At 34.0% G+C, this 13215-nt stretch overlaps 2 protein-coding genes across 2 annotated transcripts; one reads left to right on the forward strand and one right to left on the reverse strand.

The window, feature by feature from the left end:
- The first annotated feature begins 220 nt into the window (after nucleotides 1-220).
- LOC134278644 (leydig cell tumor 10 kDa protein homolog) lies at nucleotides 221-2342 on the forward strand. Its single transcript, XM_062760940.1, has 3 exons — nucleotides 221-321; nucleotides 488-543; nucleotides 2179-2342. Exons 1-3 carry the CDS (start codon nucleotides 225-227, stop codon nucleotides 2323-2325), a joined length of 300 nt encoding a protein of 99 aa, XP_062616924.1. The 5' UTR covers nucleotides 221-224; the 3' UTR covers nucleotides 2326-2342.
- A 2239-nt stretch (nucleotides 2343-4581) lies between these two features.
- LOC134278645 (uncharacterized) lies at nucleotides 4582-11395 on the reverse strand. The gene is made up of 8 exons (XM_062760941.1): nucleotides 11274-11395; nucleotides 10940-11170; nucleotides 7953-8024; nucleotides 7506-7646; nucleotides 7139-7237; nucleotides 6347-6472; nucleotides 6143-6233; nucleotides 4582-4774 (listed from the first exon to the last, which is right to left on the reverse strand). Exons 1-8 carry the CDS (start codon nucleotides 11308-11310, stop codon nucleotides 4639-4641), a joined length of 933 nt encoding a protein of 310 aa, XP_062616925.1. The 5' UTR covers nucleotides 11311-11395; the 3' UTR covers nucleotides 4582-4638.
- Nucleotides 11396-13215: the final 1820 nt, after the last annotated feature.

Consider the following 13215-nt stretch of genomic DNA (forward strand, 5'->3'; position numbering starts at 1 on the left):
GATCGATTCATTTTTTCCTGAAGGGGTTTAAGGCTTTATAGTTGCAAAATCAATTTAGTATAAACAAACACTATTGAGTTAAATTTTTATCAATTAAGTTTTAAAAAGGAATATTTCATCAAATATTTTCTTCCAAATATTATACCCAAAGCTCTTTCAGTATGAAATGGAAAAAAATTCATAAATGCAGACACCCCTTTAATACTTAGAATCTTCCGATAAACATGGCGCAGGGAAAATTTAAGTCGAAAGGAAGTCTTCCAAAAGGAGTTAAGGGGAAACAAAGTCATAAACATAAAAACTCAGGACCTAAAAGAGGAGGTTAAGATCCCATTGATGGACAAAACTTATATAGTAAACCTTGATAAACGCGAATATATGAAATAATTTAATAATGCATTTCTTATCTTTTCGCATTCCTAACCCGACCCTATTTTGTTTTGTTTTGCCATGTGCTTATTTGTTTATGTTTTACTTTTTTTGACAGCTCGAGTTATTGCTCCAAAAAAGACAAAACAGATTGAAGCAAATAAAATCAAGAAGGTGAGTTTCATTCTGTGTATTGAACTAATTTGAATTATCCTATATTAAGTTATTTTAGTCATGTTCAAAAGGGCAATACTTCCCTCTCATGAAAGAAGTGGACAATCATAAAATCCTACATATGCAATGAAGCGCATTGAAGTGATTAAATCTTTCGTTTAAATGGAACAGTTAACTGTTTGAGCTATCTTTATAATGTTGGTTGTCAAATAATGACGTCATTTCTTAAGAAAGGAAAAAAAAAAAACGGTCAAATGGTTGATTTAAATACCCGTGGAACACTAGTTCGACATATCTGTCAGGACGTTTTCCAGGCATTTTTACAATTTTGATATTTTGTGTGCCAGTTTCTCTGGCATGTGAAATATTAAAATCGAAAAATTGCCTGGAAAACGTCAATCTAATTAAATGAGATGTTAGATCCGCTCTCGTACTCGCTACACTTACATCTAACAACATCCCATAGAGGGTCACATCAGAGGTCAAATTCTATCAACGAATCAAATCGTCACCTGCAAAATCATAGTATATTGTTGAAGCGAATAAGTCTAGAGCTGTTCCGAATTTGACTTCTGAGGTGACCCTCTTTCAGATGTTGTTAGATGTTAGTGTAGCGAGTATGTGAGCGGATCTAACATCTAATTTTAATTAGATTCTGATATATTTCGGACTAGTAGAACAGGTATTCCAAAAACTATAATAATCTGTCAAATAGACAGTCTACATTTAACAGAGTAAGCATGTGCTTGACTGGTACATGTGTTATGGTACATGTAACTCCAATAAACCAGCTGCAGAACTGAAGTGTTGTGGTTTTATATATTTTGTCTCTGATCATAATGCTACAGATTCCGTAATGCAAATATTGTGCAATTTACGGTGCAAGATTTTCTGCACAGAGTTGGGGAGAATTTCTCCACTCCAGCATCGGTGATGGTCATGCAATCAACTACATTTCACCCCCCAAATTCTAGACATATTTTTTTAACCAACCTGCATATTTATCCTAATCCTTTAAAATTGTTCACGTCTCTACAGAGCAATAAAATTGCTTGTATTAAATTTTCTGCCATTTAACAAAATTTCACAAGCAAGTTTATTGGTCTCTATAGAGGCAACTTTAAAGGGTTTGGAGGTAGATAAAATATACAGGTTGGTTAATATACCGGTAAATATGTCTTAAATTTGGAAGTGAAAGGTAATTGATTAAACAATAGCTGTAAATGGACACAAGTTGCTGTAACCGTCTGATATGAGGCAGATAAAAAAAATCACATTATTTCTTCTGCTTATATATATATAATACTCCTAAAATAAGAAAAATAATATTATTGTATTTTCCCCCTACCTGATTCACATCTGCCTCCTAAAGTGCTAATTTCTCTCATGTCTACAGTTTATAAATAATCAGATTTGTGAAAATTTAGATAAGACTTTTTACCTGTTGAATGTACAGAATCTTTTGAAATTTCTTAATAAGATTGTATTGTGTTACATGTATATTGGTATAGCTATTACTGTTAGTATGATGATTAATGTCAAAACAATCAGAAACACAGATTATCACCAAATACAGAAAAAAATGTTGCTTTAGGGGTTTTAAATGATTTATTTTTGTGTTCAATTAAATTGCAGGGGTTGGAGAGAAATATCAAGACCAGCATGGAACATGAGGCAGCAATGAAAGCACAGTCAGTAGAACCCAAACAGTTCAAACTCGTCAAACCGAGCACATCTTCTGCCAGCAGCTCAGACAAAGGAAGCAATGTTAAAAAGAAATAAAAAGGCAATATTTTTTATTTTAACCTGTATTGTTGGTTTGTTTACTCTTTATGTACTAAGTTACCAAGTTTATTTAATCAATTTATGATGATAACCTATGAGGAGTACAGTGTACATTTTTAGATGAGAAATAGTAGTCATGCAGATCCATAACTCAATCGTGTTTGTGCGTGTTGGTGAGAGAATTAATCCTGTGCGAAACAGAAGTGACATAATTTTCATCGGGATCGAATGCTGCTTTGATTTATGGATATATTCTTTGCAGGGGGATGCTCCATTCTGCAGTGTCCTTGTTTCAAATTGTAGCTCTATATATGCCCATATGATGTGTCTTATGTATGTCAAACATGTATAAATACTTCATTAATCAGCACTGAAGCCACCATCAGAACATCTCAAAACAAGGGCATCGTGAAGCGGAGCATACCCCTGCAAAGAGCATACCTTGGTAAATCATCTCCCCCCCCCCCTCTCTTCAAAATTTCCATACACATTCTTAAACCAATCTGTATACATTATATTCCTTCCTACCCTTTACAGACTCCTATACAGGCGATGAACTGGCTTGATTTGATATGTCTGAGGGATTGCAAAAAATCTCTAATTAATGCGAGTTTATCGCTTGTATAAACTATAAAGGGTTTGGAGGTGAATAAAATATACAGATTTATTAAAAAATATGTCTAGAATTATGGAGGGAAAGGTAGACGATTAACCAAAGTTTGAGAGTGGATAAATTCTCCCAAACAGTGTGTGCAAAAAATCTTGTGCCGTAAATTGATTGAACATTTTTTGCATCACAGGATCTTCAGCGTTATGGTCAAAGACTAATATATAAAGCCATAACGCTACAGTTCTGCAGCTAAAATTAATGCAGCATTCAATCCCATGAAAAGTATGTCGCTTCTGTTTTGCATGGTATTAAAATTTCATCAAGCACATTTAAAAAGTACCATATCCTGAAACATAGCGCAATGCCAGAAATGGTAACCACTTGAAAAAAAAAACCTGTTCAGAAAAAGGACAATCCAACCAGACTCTCCCAGCACACTTCCTCCAAAACCTGATGCAGCCCACAAGACGCTTTTGAAGAAATAAGTTTCTTTTTAAATTGTCCAATGTTTGACATGATTGTCCTTTTCTTGGGAGAAATTTTATAGAGTTACCAATTCATACACTTTTAACAGATAAAAGAATCGGACATGATGACCTATGTTCGCCCCCGACAATTTTGCTGATATAAATACATGTACATGCAACTAGTATACTATAGGAACAATTGCTGTTTTATGCTTCTACTCCCTCAATAATAGCTTTAAATTTTGAATTTTACCCAAGAATTTTTTTTGTGGAGAAGCCGAAATGTTTAGCTTTACCTCAGGCTGGTTTATTCACCGAACGTCTACTACTACTAGTGTGATAATTATACTGTTTATATAGGGAGTAGACGTTCAGGGAACACACCCTTTACCTTTGCATACTGAAATTGATTCCAACTGGTCTGCAACTAAACATGCATAGTTTTATGAGTATAAAAATAAGAATTGTTTTGAGGTTTGTAATTCTGAGCATTTCAAAAGATATCTTCCCGATAGAGAAGAGATAGCTTAATTCAATAATACATGTATAATTATGTACAGTATCATTTATCACGTTGTTCTAACATGCATCAATAAAAGAGTAAACGGAACCATGCAAAACATAGATCGAAGAGATGGGGGAGAAACATGCATATTTTTTTAAGCAGTCAGTCTTTCCAAAAATGACCGTCTGGAAATTGTTATTCAAGTTAATTTCTTTTTTGCACGGGTGATTAAAAGAAAAAGTGCGGGACCGAAGGCCTCTCCATGTTGGCTGTTTAGGGTTCATTTAGAAATTCAATATCGATTACCAATGAACCGGATGAATAATTTAGGGGGAGCCCTGTAGCGTCGTAGGAAACCGCGGGAAAGCACGAGGCATTGGACTTAAAGAATGACTTTATAATTAATTTATACTATGTTGTCTTCATCTGTTAATTTCCTCCAGGAAGTGCATCACTCTTTGCGGGTCAGATCTATACCATATTTGTTAGAGTAAATCTTTATTTTTGATGCTACGGTATGGAGTTATCCCATATGATGAAAGGCCGGTATTTATTACAGAAATATCATACAGGTATAAAAGAGAAATTTTACAATTATGGTACATGTATTTTTCAACATACTTGTATATTCTACAGTACAAATAATCTAATAGAAGTATTTGCAAAGGTATAGTACAATACACAAATAGGTATTTACAATGTTCAAATGAAAAGCTTTTATTAAAATGTTATGTTCGATACGCATCGTCTATTGACTCCTGCCTTCGGTCTTCAGAATTTGGTAGGATGAAACTTTCATGAAAATTACGCAGTCTCTGGTGACCAGAGCGGATGCTGGATTGACGCGTGTTTGGCTGGCGTTTCCTGAGGAGTAAAGACGATTGAATTCTGTAGATACAATGTAATACTGACTATTTTTAATCAAAATTATCTAAATGAAATAAATAGAGAAAACAAGATGTGATTTTAAAACACTGATGCTCCCGTATGGCAGCTTATGGCCAAGGTTGAATTTAAGTTTCTCAAATGCAAGTCAAACTTCAAAGGTCAAGGTAAAAATTATTCGTATGTTCATTCTTATGTCGATACGATATATCCCAGTGACCTTGAAATAAAAAATACCACAGAGTCTGAAACATCTGTTTCATATTTCGATATTTCACTTGAAATAGACGTTAATGGTAAGCTAACAGCAAAGCTTTAAACGTGATCATGATGACTTTTAATTAACTTTATTAAATTTAAAAAATCGTCAGTTTCCCTTAGTTATGCAGCAACATACTTTCATCATTTGCATATGAGAATTAATTTTTATCTCAGTTGATTTGATACGGTATATGTCATGCTCTACGTATGAACAATTTCTAAAACGAGATACGTTATTGACAAACAAGTTGATGAAACAAGAATATCAGCAATCTCGTTTAAAGTCATCCTTCTGTAAGCTCTACCGTCAATACAATGATTTTGTCAGGAAATACAATCTATCATGAAGTCAAATGCTGACTGACGTTTTTCATATTGCTAGGCCATTATTTACACACGGAATTGTCGACGGATTTTCCCGTTATTTTTCGATCATGACAAGGAGAACGCACACGGCGGGTTTGACGTGTTGGCAGGGGATGCTTACTTCTCAATGGCACCTGATCCCACCTCTGATGTTTTGGAGGCTTGTATTTGCTCTGCTCTTAATTTGTATTGTTTAATGGATTTTGATCCTGAATATTGTACGTCATTTCCATGTATTTCATCAAAAGGAAGGTCTTTTTCAAAAGGAATACAACTGTGAAGTATAAAAGGTCTAGTGCTAACTGTTCAAAAGTTATGATGAAGATTAAAGGTTTTTTAAAAAGTGAGTCGAACTCTTAGGTCAAAAGGTAAAAAAATACTGAAAGGAATACACAAGTGAAGTGTGAATGCCCTAATACCAAATATTCAAAAGTTACGGTCAAGGTTAAAGTGTGGTGACGTTTTGTAAAAGCAGGTCAAACTCCAAGGTCAAGAAGTTAAAATTTGTGGTATCCAAAGAAAGGACTTGTCACAAGAAATATACTTATGAAATATAAAAGCCATTATCCCATCTGTATGCATTAAAAAGTTATGTACGAGGTTAAAGTTTTTGCGGACAAAAATGCAGAAGACAGACAGACGGACTGTCAGGGGAAAAACTATATATACCCCCGAATCTTTGATTACGGGGGCACAAAAACATTATAAAAAGATAATTACCTGGAACACAGATATATGCAGATGAAGACGCTGAACAAACATGACAATGCTGACAAACATGTGGTAATGAGCCATTTGGCATCCAGAAAATCTATTAAAATTTTTCATGGAAAATTATACATATACGTATATAAAATAATTTTTAATAAATAAGTGTGCCACAAAAGTTATTCTCAATTGCAACTGCCTTATAGACATACATACTGGGACTTTTGAGTTCGGCCTGGTTTGAATTTCTGGTAGACATATACATGTAGATCACTTGCGAGTCCTCGCCCACACCAGTCAGCTTGTAGACAAGGGTTGTAACAATGGGAGTGGAATTGGAATCTTTTAAAATAAATAAGCAAAGTTTTGAGAAACAAGACGAAGAGGCTCATGCTCCACAACGCTCACGTGTGTATATGTTCCTCTTCAGCATACATGTAATACATTCTTTTTCCCATATATTCCCTTGTCAAACGATCACCCTTTGTAGCCCTACATGACAAACCTCCAGGGGTCATGATTGAGCAAACTTGAATCTGCTTTATCTGATGATATTCTTCCATGTTATGAATTTGAGTGATGAAGGCTTTCTTGTTCTTGACAAGATTTGACAAGACTTTTTGATTACTCATTGTAGCTCGACACTTCCCTCGAGAGTCATGAGGTCTATACACTCCATGCGGATATTGGCTCAAGGATTCCAGAGAAAAGTTACCAATGACAACGACATACTACACACATCAAATTTGATCAGAAAAGTTCTGTACTTGTGTGGACTTCGATTGGTGAGTTGAATTTCCTCAGAGTATGTTATAGTCTAGTACATGCATTAAGATCCATAATATAAACTATTTTACTTGAATTATCTTCCTTTGTTTGTTCTTGCAAAGCAATACGTATACATCATTTCACCTTATTTCATTTGGTATGTTTTAGATATGAGCATATATATACATTTACATGTATAGTATATATATTACATGTATATTTCTTTCGAAATTGACTTACGTTTTTGACAAAGTACTTTGTGTTTGTCATCACAATTCTGATAACTTATTTTGAATCCAGTTGAAGTTCTTGTAGCCAGTCGACACTGTTTGAGTATGCCTACAAAAACTCAGACTGTAGCCAGTATGAATGACTCAAAATAATTAATAATACTCTGGAAAAATCGTTTTTATCATCGATGTATATTTCCATGTCTCTAGCACATAATCTTTATGAAAGAATAAGATATTTATTTTGGTTTATCGAATTAAATTTCAGACAATTTTTACCTTGAGACAATATAGTTTGCTTCACGGTTTCTTGTGATAGAAGGATTTTTTTTAAAAAAGATGATTAATTTTATAGTCAGCCTATAGAAACTGTATACCGTCTATGTCTGCTAGGTTTATTTTCAGCTCCTCGCCGCTCTTATATTCCGGTAGATTGTGAAGCATTGATTGGTCATGAACGCTGGTTAAATTGTAGATATCCCTTTCGTTACAGTCCAACTGTACTGTTCGATTTCCATCTTAAAAACATGAATTTTTGAAACTTTTATATGATCACTCGAGGAATCACATGAGACAAAAAGGGACGAACCACGGAATACTGTACATGTATACAGGGAAGTTTAAATGCCCCTAGATTTAAACCCCCCCCCCCTTCATGCCTCAATCGTCGCAAATATGCGAATTTAAAACAAAACGAATTAATGACTCAAGGTATCTTTAAATCTTTAACTACAATTCTGATTGGGCGAATTTAGGATAGGAAAGATTTGTTTATTAAGAAGCATGAAGTATACAAGTAAATATTAATATTACATGTAACTTACCTTTTATGCATATAGATTTTAATTTTTCAGATGTGATGAGATGTTGCACCGTCAAGTATTCACAAGAAATGGCTAAAATATAAACCGAAACGTCACTCATGCATCTTTGCAGACAAGTTTTAGACTTGACCTCTAAACACTGAATTAGAGAAACTTAATAACATCAATGCTTCATTTCGATAAAACTAGAGGTACTGTGAACAATGAGCTCACTAAATGATACCCCCGCCTCCCATATGATAATAATGGTAGTGTCCTGATGCTTTGCTGTGGGAAACCCAAAATATGTGTCGGATCAAAAAGTAAAATAGAAGGTACACAATGGCATTATGTAATAAAGATTCTTTGAAAGTTTCATCAAATTTCATTCAGTGGTATCAGAGGAGTTGCGGATAAGAAATGTGTACAATGTACCCCAAACAGACAGATGGACGGACGGACATACCGATTACTATATACCCTCTCGAATTTCAAGCGGAGGGGGGTATAATAAACATATTGTACGACGAATAAAGCTTTATTTCAGTCACCACTCTGTATATTTATGTAGAGATTAAAGCTGAACACGATTCGTAAAAGGAATGTGTCCGCCATATTCGATCGGACCGTCGCTATATCTGAGGACCCCTATATATGGAGCCGATCACTTGGTTTCTGTTCATTGTAATCAGTCGTCATGTAGATAGGCATATGCTGAATATCATCCGGTAGCGATAAAAATAACTGTATTCTTTTAATGCAGGGAAGTAAGAATGTAAGATACCAAAGAAACTTACAATAGTTGCACAGGTGAATGCTGTATACAAACAAACACAAATACAGGTAGCTGCAACAAAACGTAAAGAAAACCAATGCAAAATAATCATCACGAACACGGATCACCATTCCACACCGATACCCGTGACAATAGAGCTGTCAGGTGTTACGAATGCGAAGAGTATACTCTGATGCTAATATCGTACATACATGTAGTAATATCGAAAATGCAGTATGCCGAGTCGTGTTCAGCTTTAATGAGATTATCTTAGAATCATATCTTTCACAAAAATTAAAGAGTGCTATTTTCGGACTATTGCTCTCTGCATTTGAAATTGAAAATGTATAAATACTGGATATTTTTAAGTAATATGATGTTATAACGTCCCAATTCTCTAAGTGTGTGCCCTTTTGACAAGTGATATACGAGAACGTACGGCATTTCCAAAACCACTCTATAATATTTTGAAGCGATTATGCAAGAAAAACACTCTCCTTCGCTGATATATATACTTATGTATATACTACAGTATACATACATGTACATGTAAAAATCTGTTCAGGAACTTTTTTGCATAAGAGAGCAGTCGCCATCGTGGCGCATTGGTTAGAGCGTCTGTTCTAGAGTCGCGAAGAGTTGATCCTTGCGTTGCGGGTTTAAATACCATTGTGGGATATTGAGACCGGTCCTTCGGATGAGATCATATAAACCGAGGTCCCGTTTAGCAGATCAAGGTGCTGGCACGAAAAAGATACTTCACACCCAATTGCCGAGTATAGGACAAAATTTGTAGCTCTCTACCGGTAAAAAGTTGCATCTCCGTATGAGTGAAAAATTCTCGAGAGGGGGTTAAACACCATACAAATAAACATCAAAGAATACGTGTACATTTTTATATATTATTTTTATCATTTATTCCAAGCTCTTTGATAGGCTCAAATTTGATCACATGATTTAGTATATAACAGCATAAAGACTTGAGTTACTAGTACTATTTTTAGAATCTGAAAATAATGCATATCGACTCGATGTTTCTTAAAATGTAGATAATTTGTTTTTTGGTAAAACAAAAAAGTAGTACTGATCTGAAAAAAAAAAAAATTTACTACAACTTCTATTACTATTTTTTCATGTTCTTTAATTGATGAGACGTAACAATGCCTTGAAACCTTGAATTAGGATCTACTTTATATTAAAACATATTGGATAACTTTGTCAAAAATTTATACAAAACGTAATCAAATAAATAAAATATTTTGAATAAGTAAATCCTCTAAATTACTCCATCAATATAAAGGAAACACATGAACATTAAATAGCTTAATTTATTTTGATCTCGTCTCTCAGCGTAAAAGGGAGAAGACTTGTGCCTTGTTCCTATTATTTTCAAATTTTGTTTTGTCAATCTATGTAAAAAATAATATAACAAATGTAGCCCTTCAATTCGGTCAATCCATATATATATCGACTTCACAGAAAAGCATCGACTTCGTGCTCGGTCGGTATGCTTTTCTGTGAAGTCGATACATGTATATCTATGGATCGACCTCATCAAAGGGTTATATTTATATAATATCAAATCCATATGCAGACTCGATATATATCCCAGTGATCAACTTGAAAGAAAAAAAATTACATAAAGCCTGAATCTTCTGTTCCGTATTTGGATATTTTACAAGAAAAAAGTCGTTAATGGTACAAGTAATCTAACTTCAAGACTTCAAAATAAACGCGATAACTTCAATTCTTCTATATTCATTCTTCCTTTACTTGCGCAGCGATTTACCCTCTTCTCCTGTGTACATATAGGGTTTTTTCTCCCTGTTGATTCTATACGCAAGAACATGCTCTATGTACAGACAATTCCAGAAACGAAACAAGCTATTGACAAACAAGTTGATGAAGCAGGTATCAACAGGCTCATTTAAAGTCATCATTTCGCAAGTTCTACACGTATGGTCAATACAATAATTTTGTCAGGGTGCAAGTACAATATTACATACAGTTCAATGTTGGATGACCTCTTTCATACCAACAACACACTGGTTTGTCTGCTTTTTTTTTCGTTTGGCAGATCGTAACAAGAGCACATGGTAGGTGTGACAGATGGGCAGGGAATGCATACCCCTGATCCTACCTGTGACACTTAAGATGTCCCTGTTTGCTCTGTTCCCAATGTGGACATTAAACAACGTACAATCAATTAATCAAAAAAGGACAAATAATATACCATTGCAACCAAGATGAAATCGAAACCCATCCAACCAGAAACTTTCGTGATTGTTGAGGGATCTCAACACCTGTATTTGTTGAGGATTAGCCGATAAATTCACCGCCATGTGAATGGTGCCGTTACCAGGATTAAACAAACTAGGACAGGCCTTGTCCGCCGTATACCATGACATTACATTGTCCGAGATAAAATGCTGAGTGTAAGAGTGGATGCCATTATTCTGAAAACCTAATTAAAAAATTGCTTGTTTAAATAAATGCTTTGCTGTGAATAATTCAATCTGCAGTCTCCTTTTTAAATAAAAAAAAATCATGAAAAATCATAAACTTACCAATTAAAGCAAACAGAAAGAATAAGACTGTTTTCATTTCAAAATTCCATGCACATTAAATTGAATGCTGTACCAGACGAACTTGAATTACACTGATGATAAATAAACCATTGAACAGGAAGGAACTAAGAAAAGTGTGCAATTTAAATTTGAAAATAAATGATAGAATTTTAGGAGAACAAACACGGAAAAATACACAAGTTTTAGTATATATTCTGATATCCAATGCTATTATGAAGAACTGAGTATATATATAATATATATTCATTTATTAGCACTAGGGTGATCCAAAGAGTATAATCTATCATCTTTACATCCAAAACGTCTTTGGGATCCTGTAGATTCGTTTTATAAATAATGTTATCATTTGTCACATTTGGAGAGCAATTAACACTGTTTTTCAGTCTTCTATTAACATTTATTTCATGTGCATCATGATGAAAATTCTGCATCACCCGACGATGGCACTGAAAGATTGTTAACATCCGAAATAAATTTCCTTCGTACGGTGACATTACCAAATAAAAGGATTCGGGAAAATATTATCCTTATCATTTGTGTCTAATTCAGTATTCCTCTCTCTCATTACTTGAGACGCAATGTACATGATTTCCTACAGACGGAAGTTTTGTTTCATTTGTAAATGGGTTTTATCTTAAGTCTGTGTTCACCCTACTTTGCTAGGGAACGAAGATGAATCGTTTATAGGTTAACTATTATCGGTATTTTTATCGAAAGAAAAAGCACAGATATTTTAAAAAGTATATGCGATTTTAAAAAAAAATTGATATCAACGGTGGAAAAATATTAATCCTTACTGACAATGCTTATGATCGAATGTTGCTGCTAAGTACATGTCTCTTTTCACCTTCATATTTAAAAAAAACTGGAGGAAATTTGACTAAAATACAAAAGATAAGGCATGTTTAGAAATATGAATGTACTCAATTTCTATAGGAGCTTTTCGTGGTTTTTTTTCATATTCATTTTAAAATAGTATAGTATCAGGTTTGTTAAAATCATAATATTACCTTTGGTCAAAATGGGACCGAATGATAGGGGCCAACGTTTGAAAAATAATAGGAGGAAAAATGGATTAAGTACCACACACCACTTTTTGTTATGATATTTTAGTACCTTCATGCACTTTACATGAAAACTGAAAATAGGATACACCGGCAAATGTAATAAAAATAGTACCTGGCGATCTGAACATTATTGTGGCGTGAGTAATAATCAAAGTACTGAAAGTACTGGGAAGCGCTAAGTATATTGATTTGAAATTCTCCAGAATTATTTTGAATTTAAATTTCCTGTTGTATTGATTGAAAGCAATAGGTTGACAGTGCGACAGCGCTAGGGCGAACACAGTTGTTTGGTACATAATCAAATACTAGTGAGTTCTGAAAACTTCCCGTTTGATTATGAAATTCAACATTGTCTAATGACTTTTTTAAAAGCATTTTACATTTTCTTCCTCTGTCAAAAAATCAATCAATATCACATACATGAAATTACAAGAAAATATTTCTGCGTGTAAAAATATTTTCTTTCCCCATCACCTTGTATTAGAGGTATTTTGAAATAAATTTAAACACTTTAAATGTCGCTAAAATTCGTATCATTTGTGTGCAACACCTTCTAAAATCTTCTGGTGATCATTTTCAATAACACATTCATTCCGCGTTTACGAGTGTTTCAAACTGAAGATTGGCATCATATTTGTAACATCGTCATGTAACAAAGCTCTATGTAGATGAAATGAACATCCGTAGAATTAACGCCCTTTTTGTCAGACACATTTAATAGGTAAATAGACATTTGAGTATAAAAATTTATCTTTCGATGCTATCCTTTAATTTCTGATTTTCAAATACATGATTTATGGCGTATTTGCAGTAAAATTTGTGTTGATATCACGATGTTTTACTCATTTGTAAAT

Source organism: Saccostrea cucullata, unplaced genomic scaffold (genome assembly GCF_032062105.1).
Source record: "Saccostrea cucullata isolate Sc308-1 unplaced genomic scaffold, CSIRO_AGI_Scuc_v1 ctg664, whole genome shotgun sequence".
Lineage (NCBI taxonomy): Eukaryota > Metazoa > Mollusca > Bivalvia > Ostreida > Ostreidae > Saccostrea > Saccostrea cuccullata.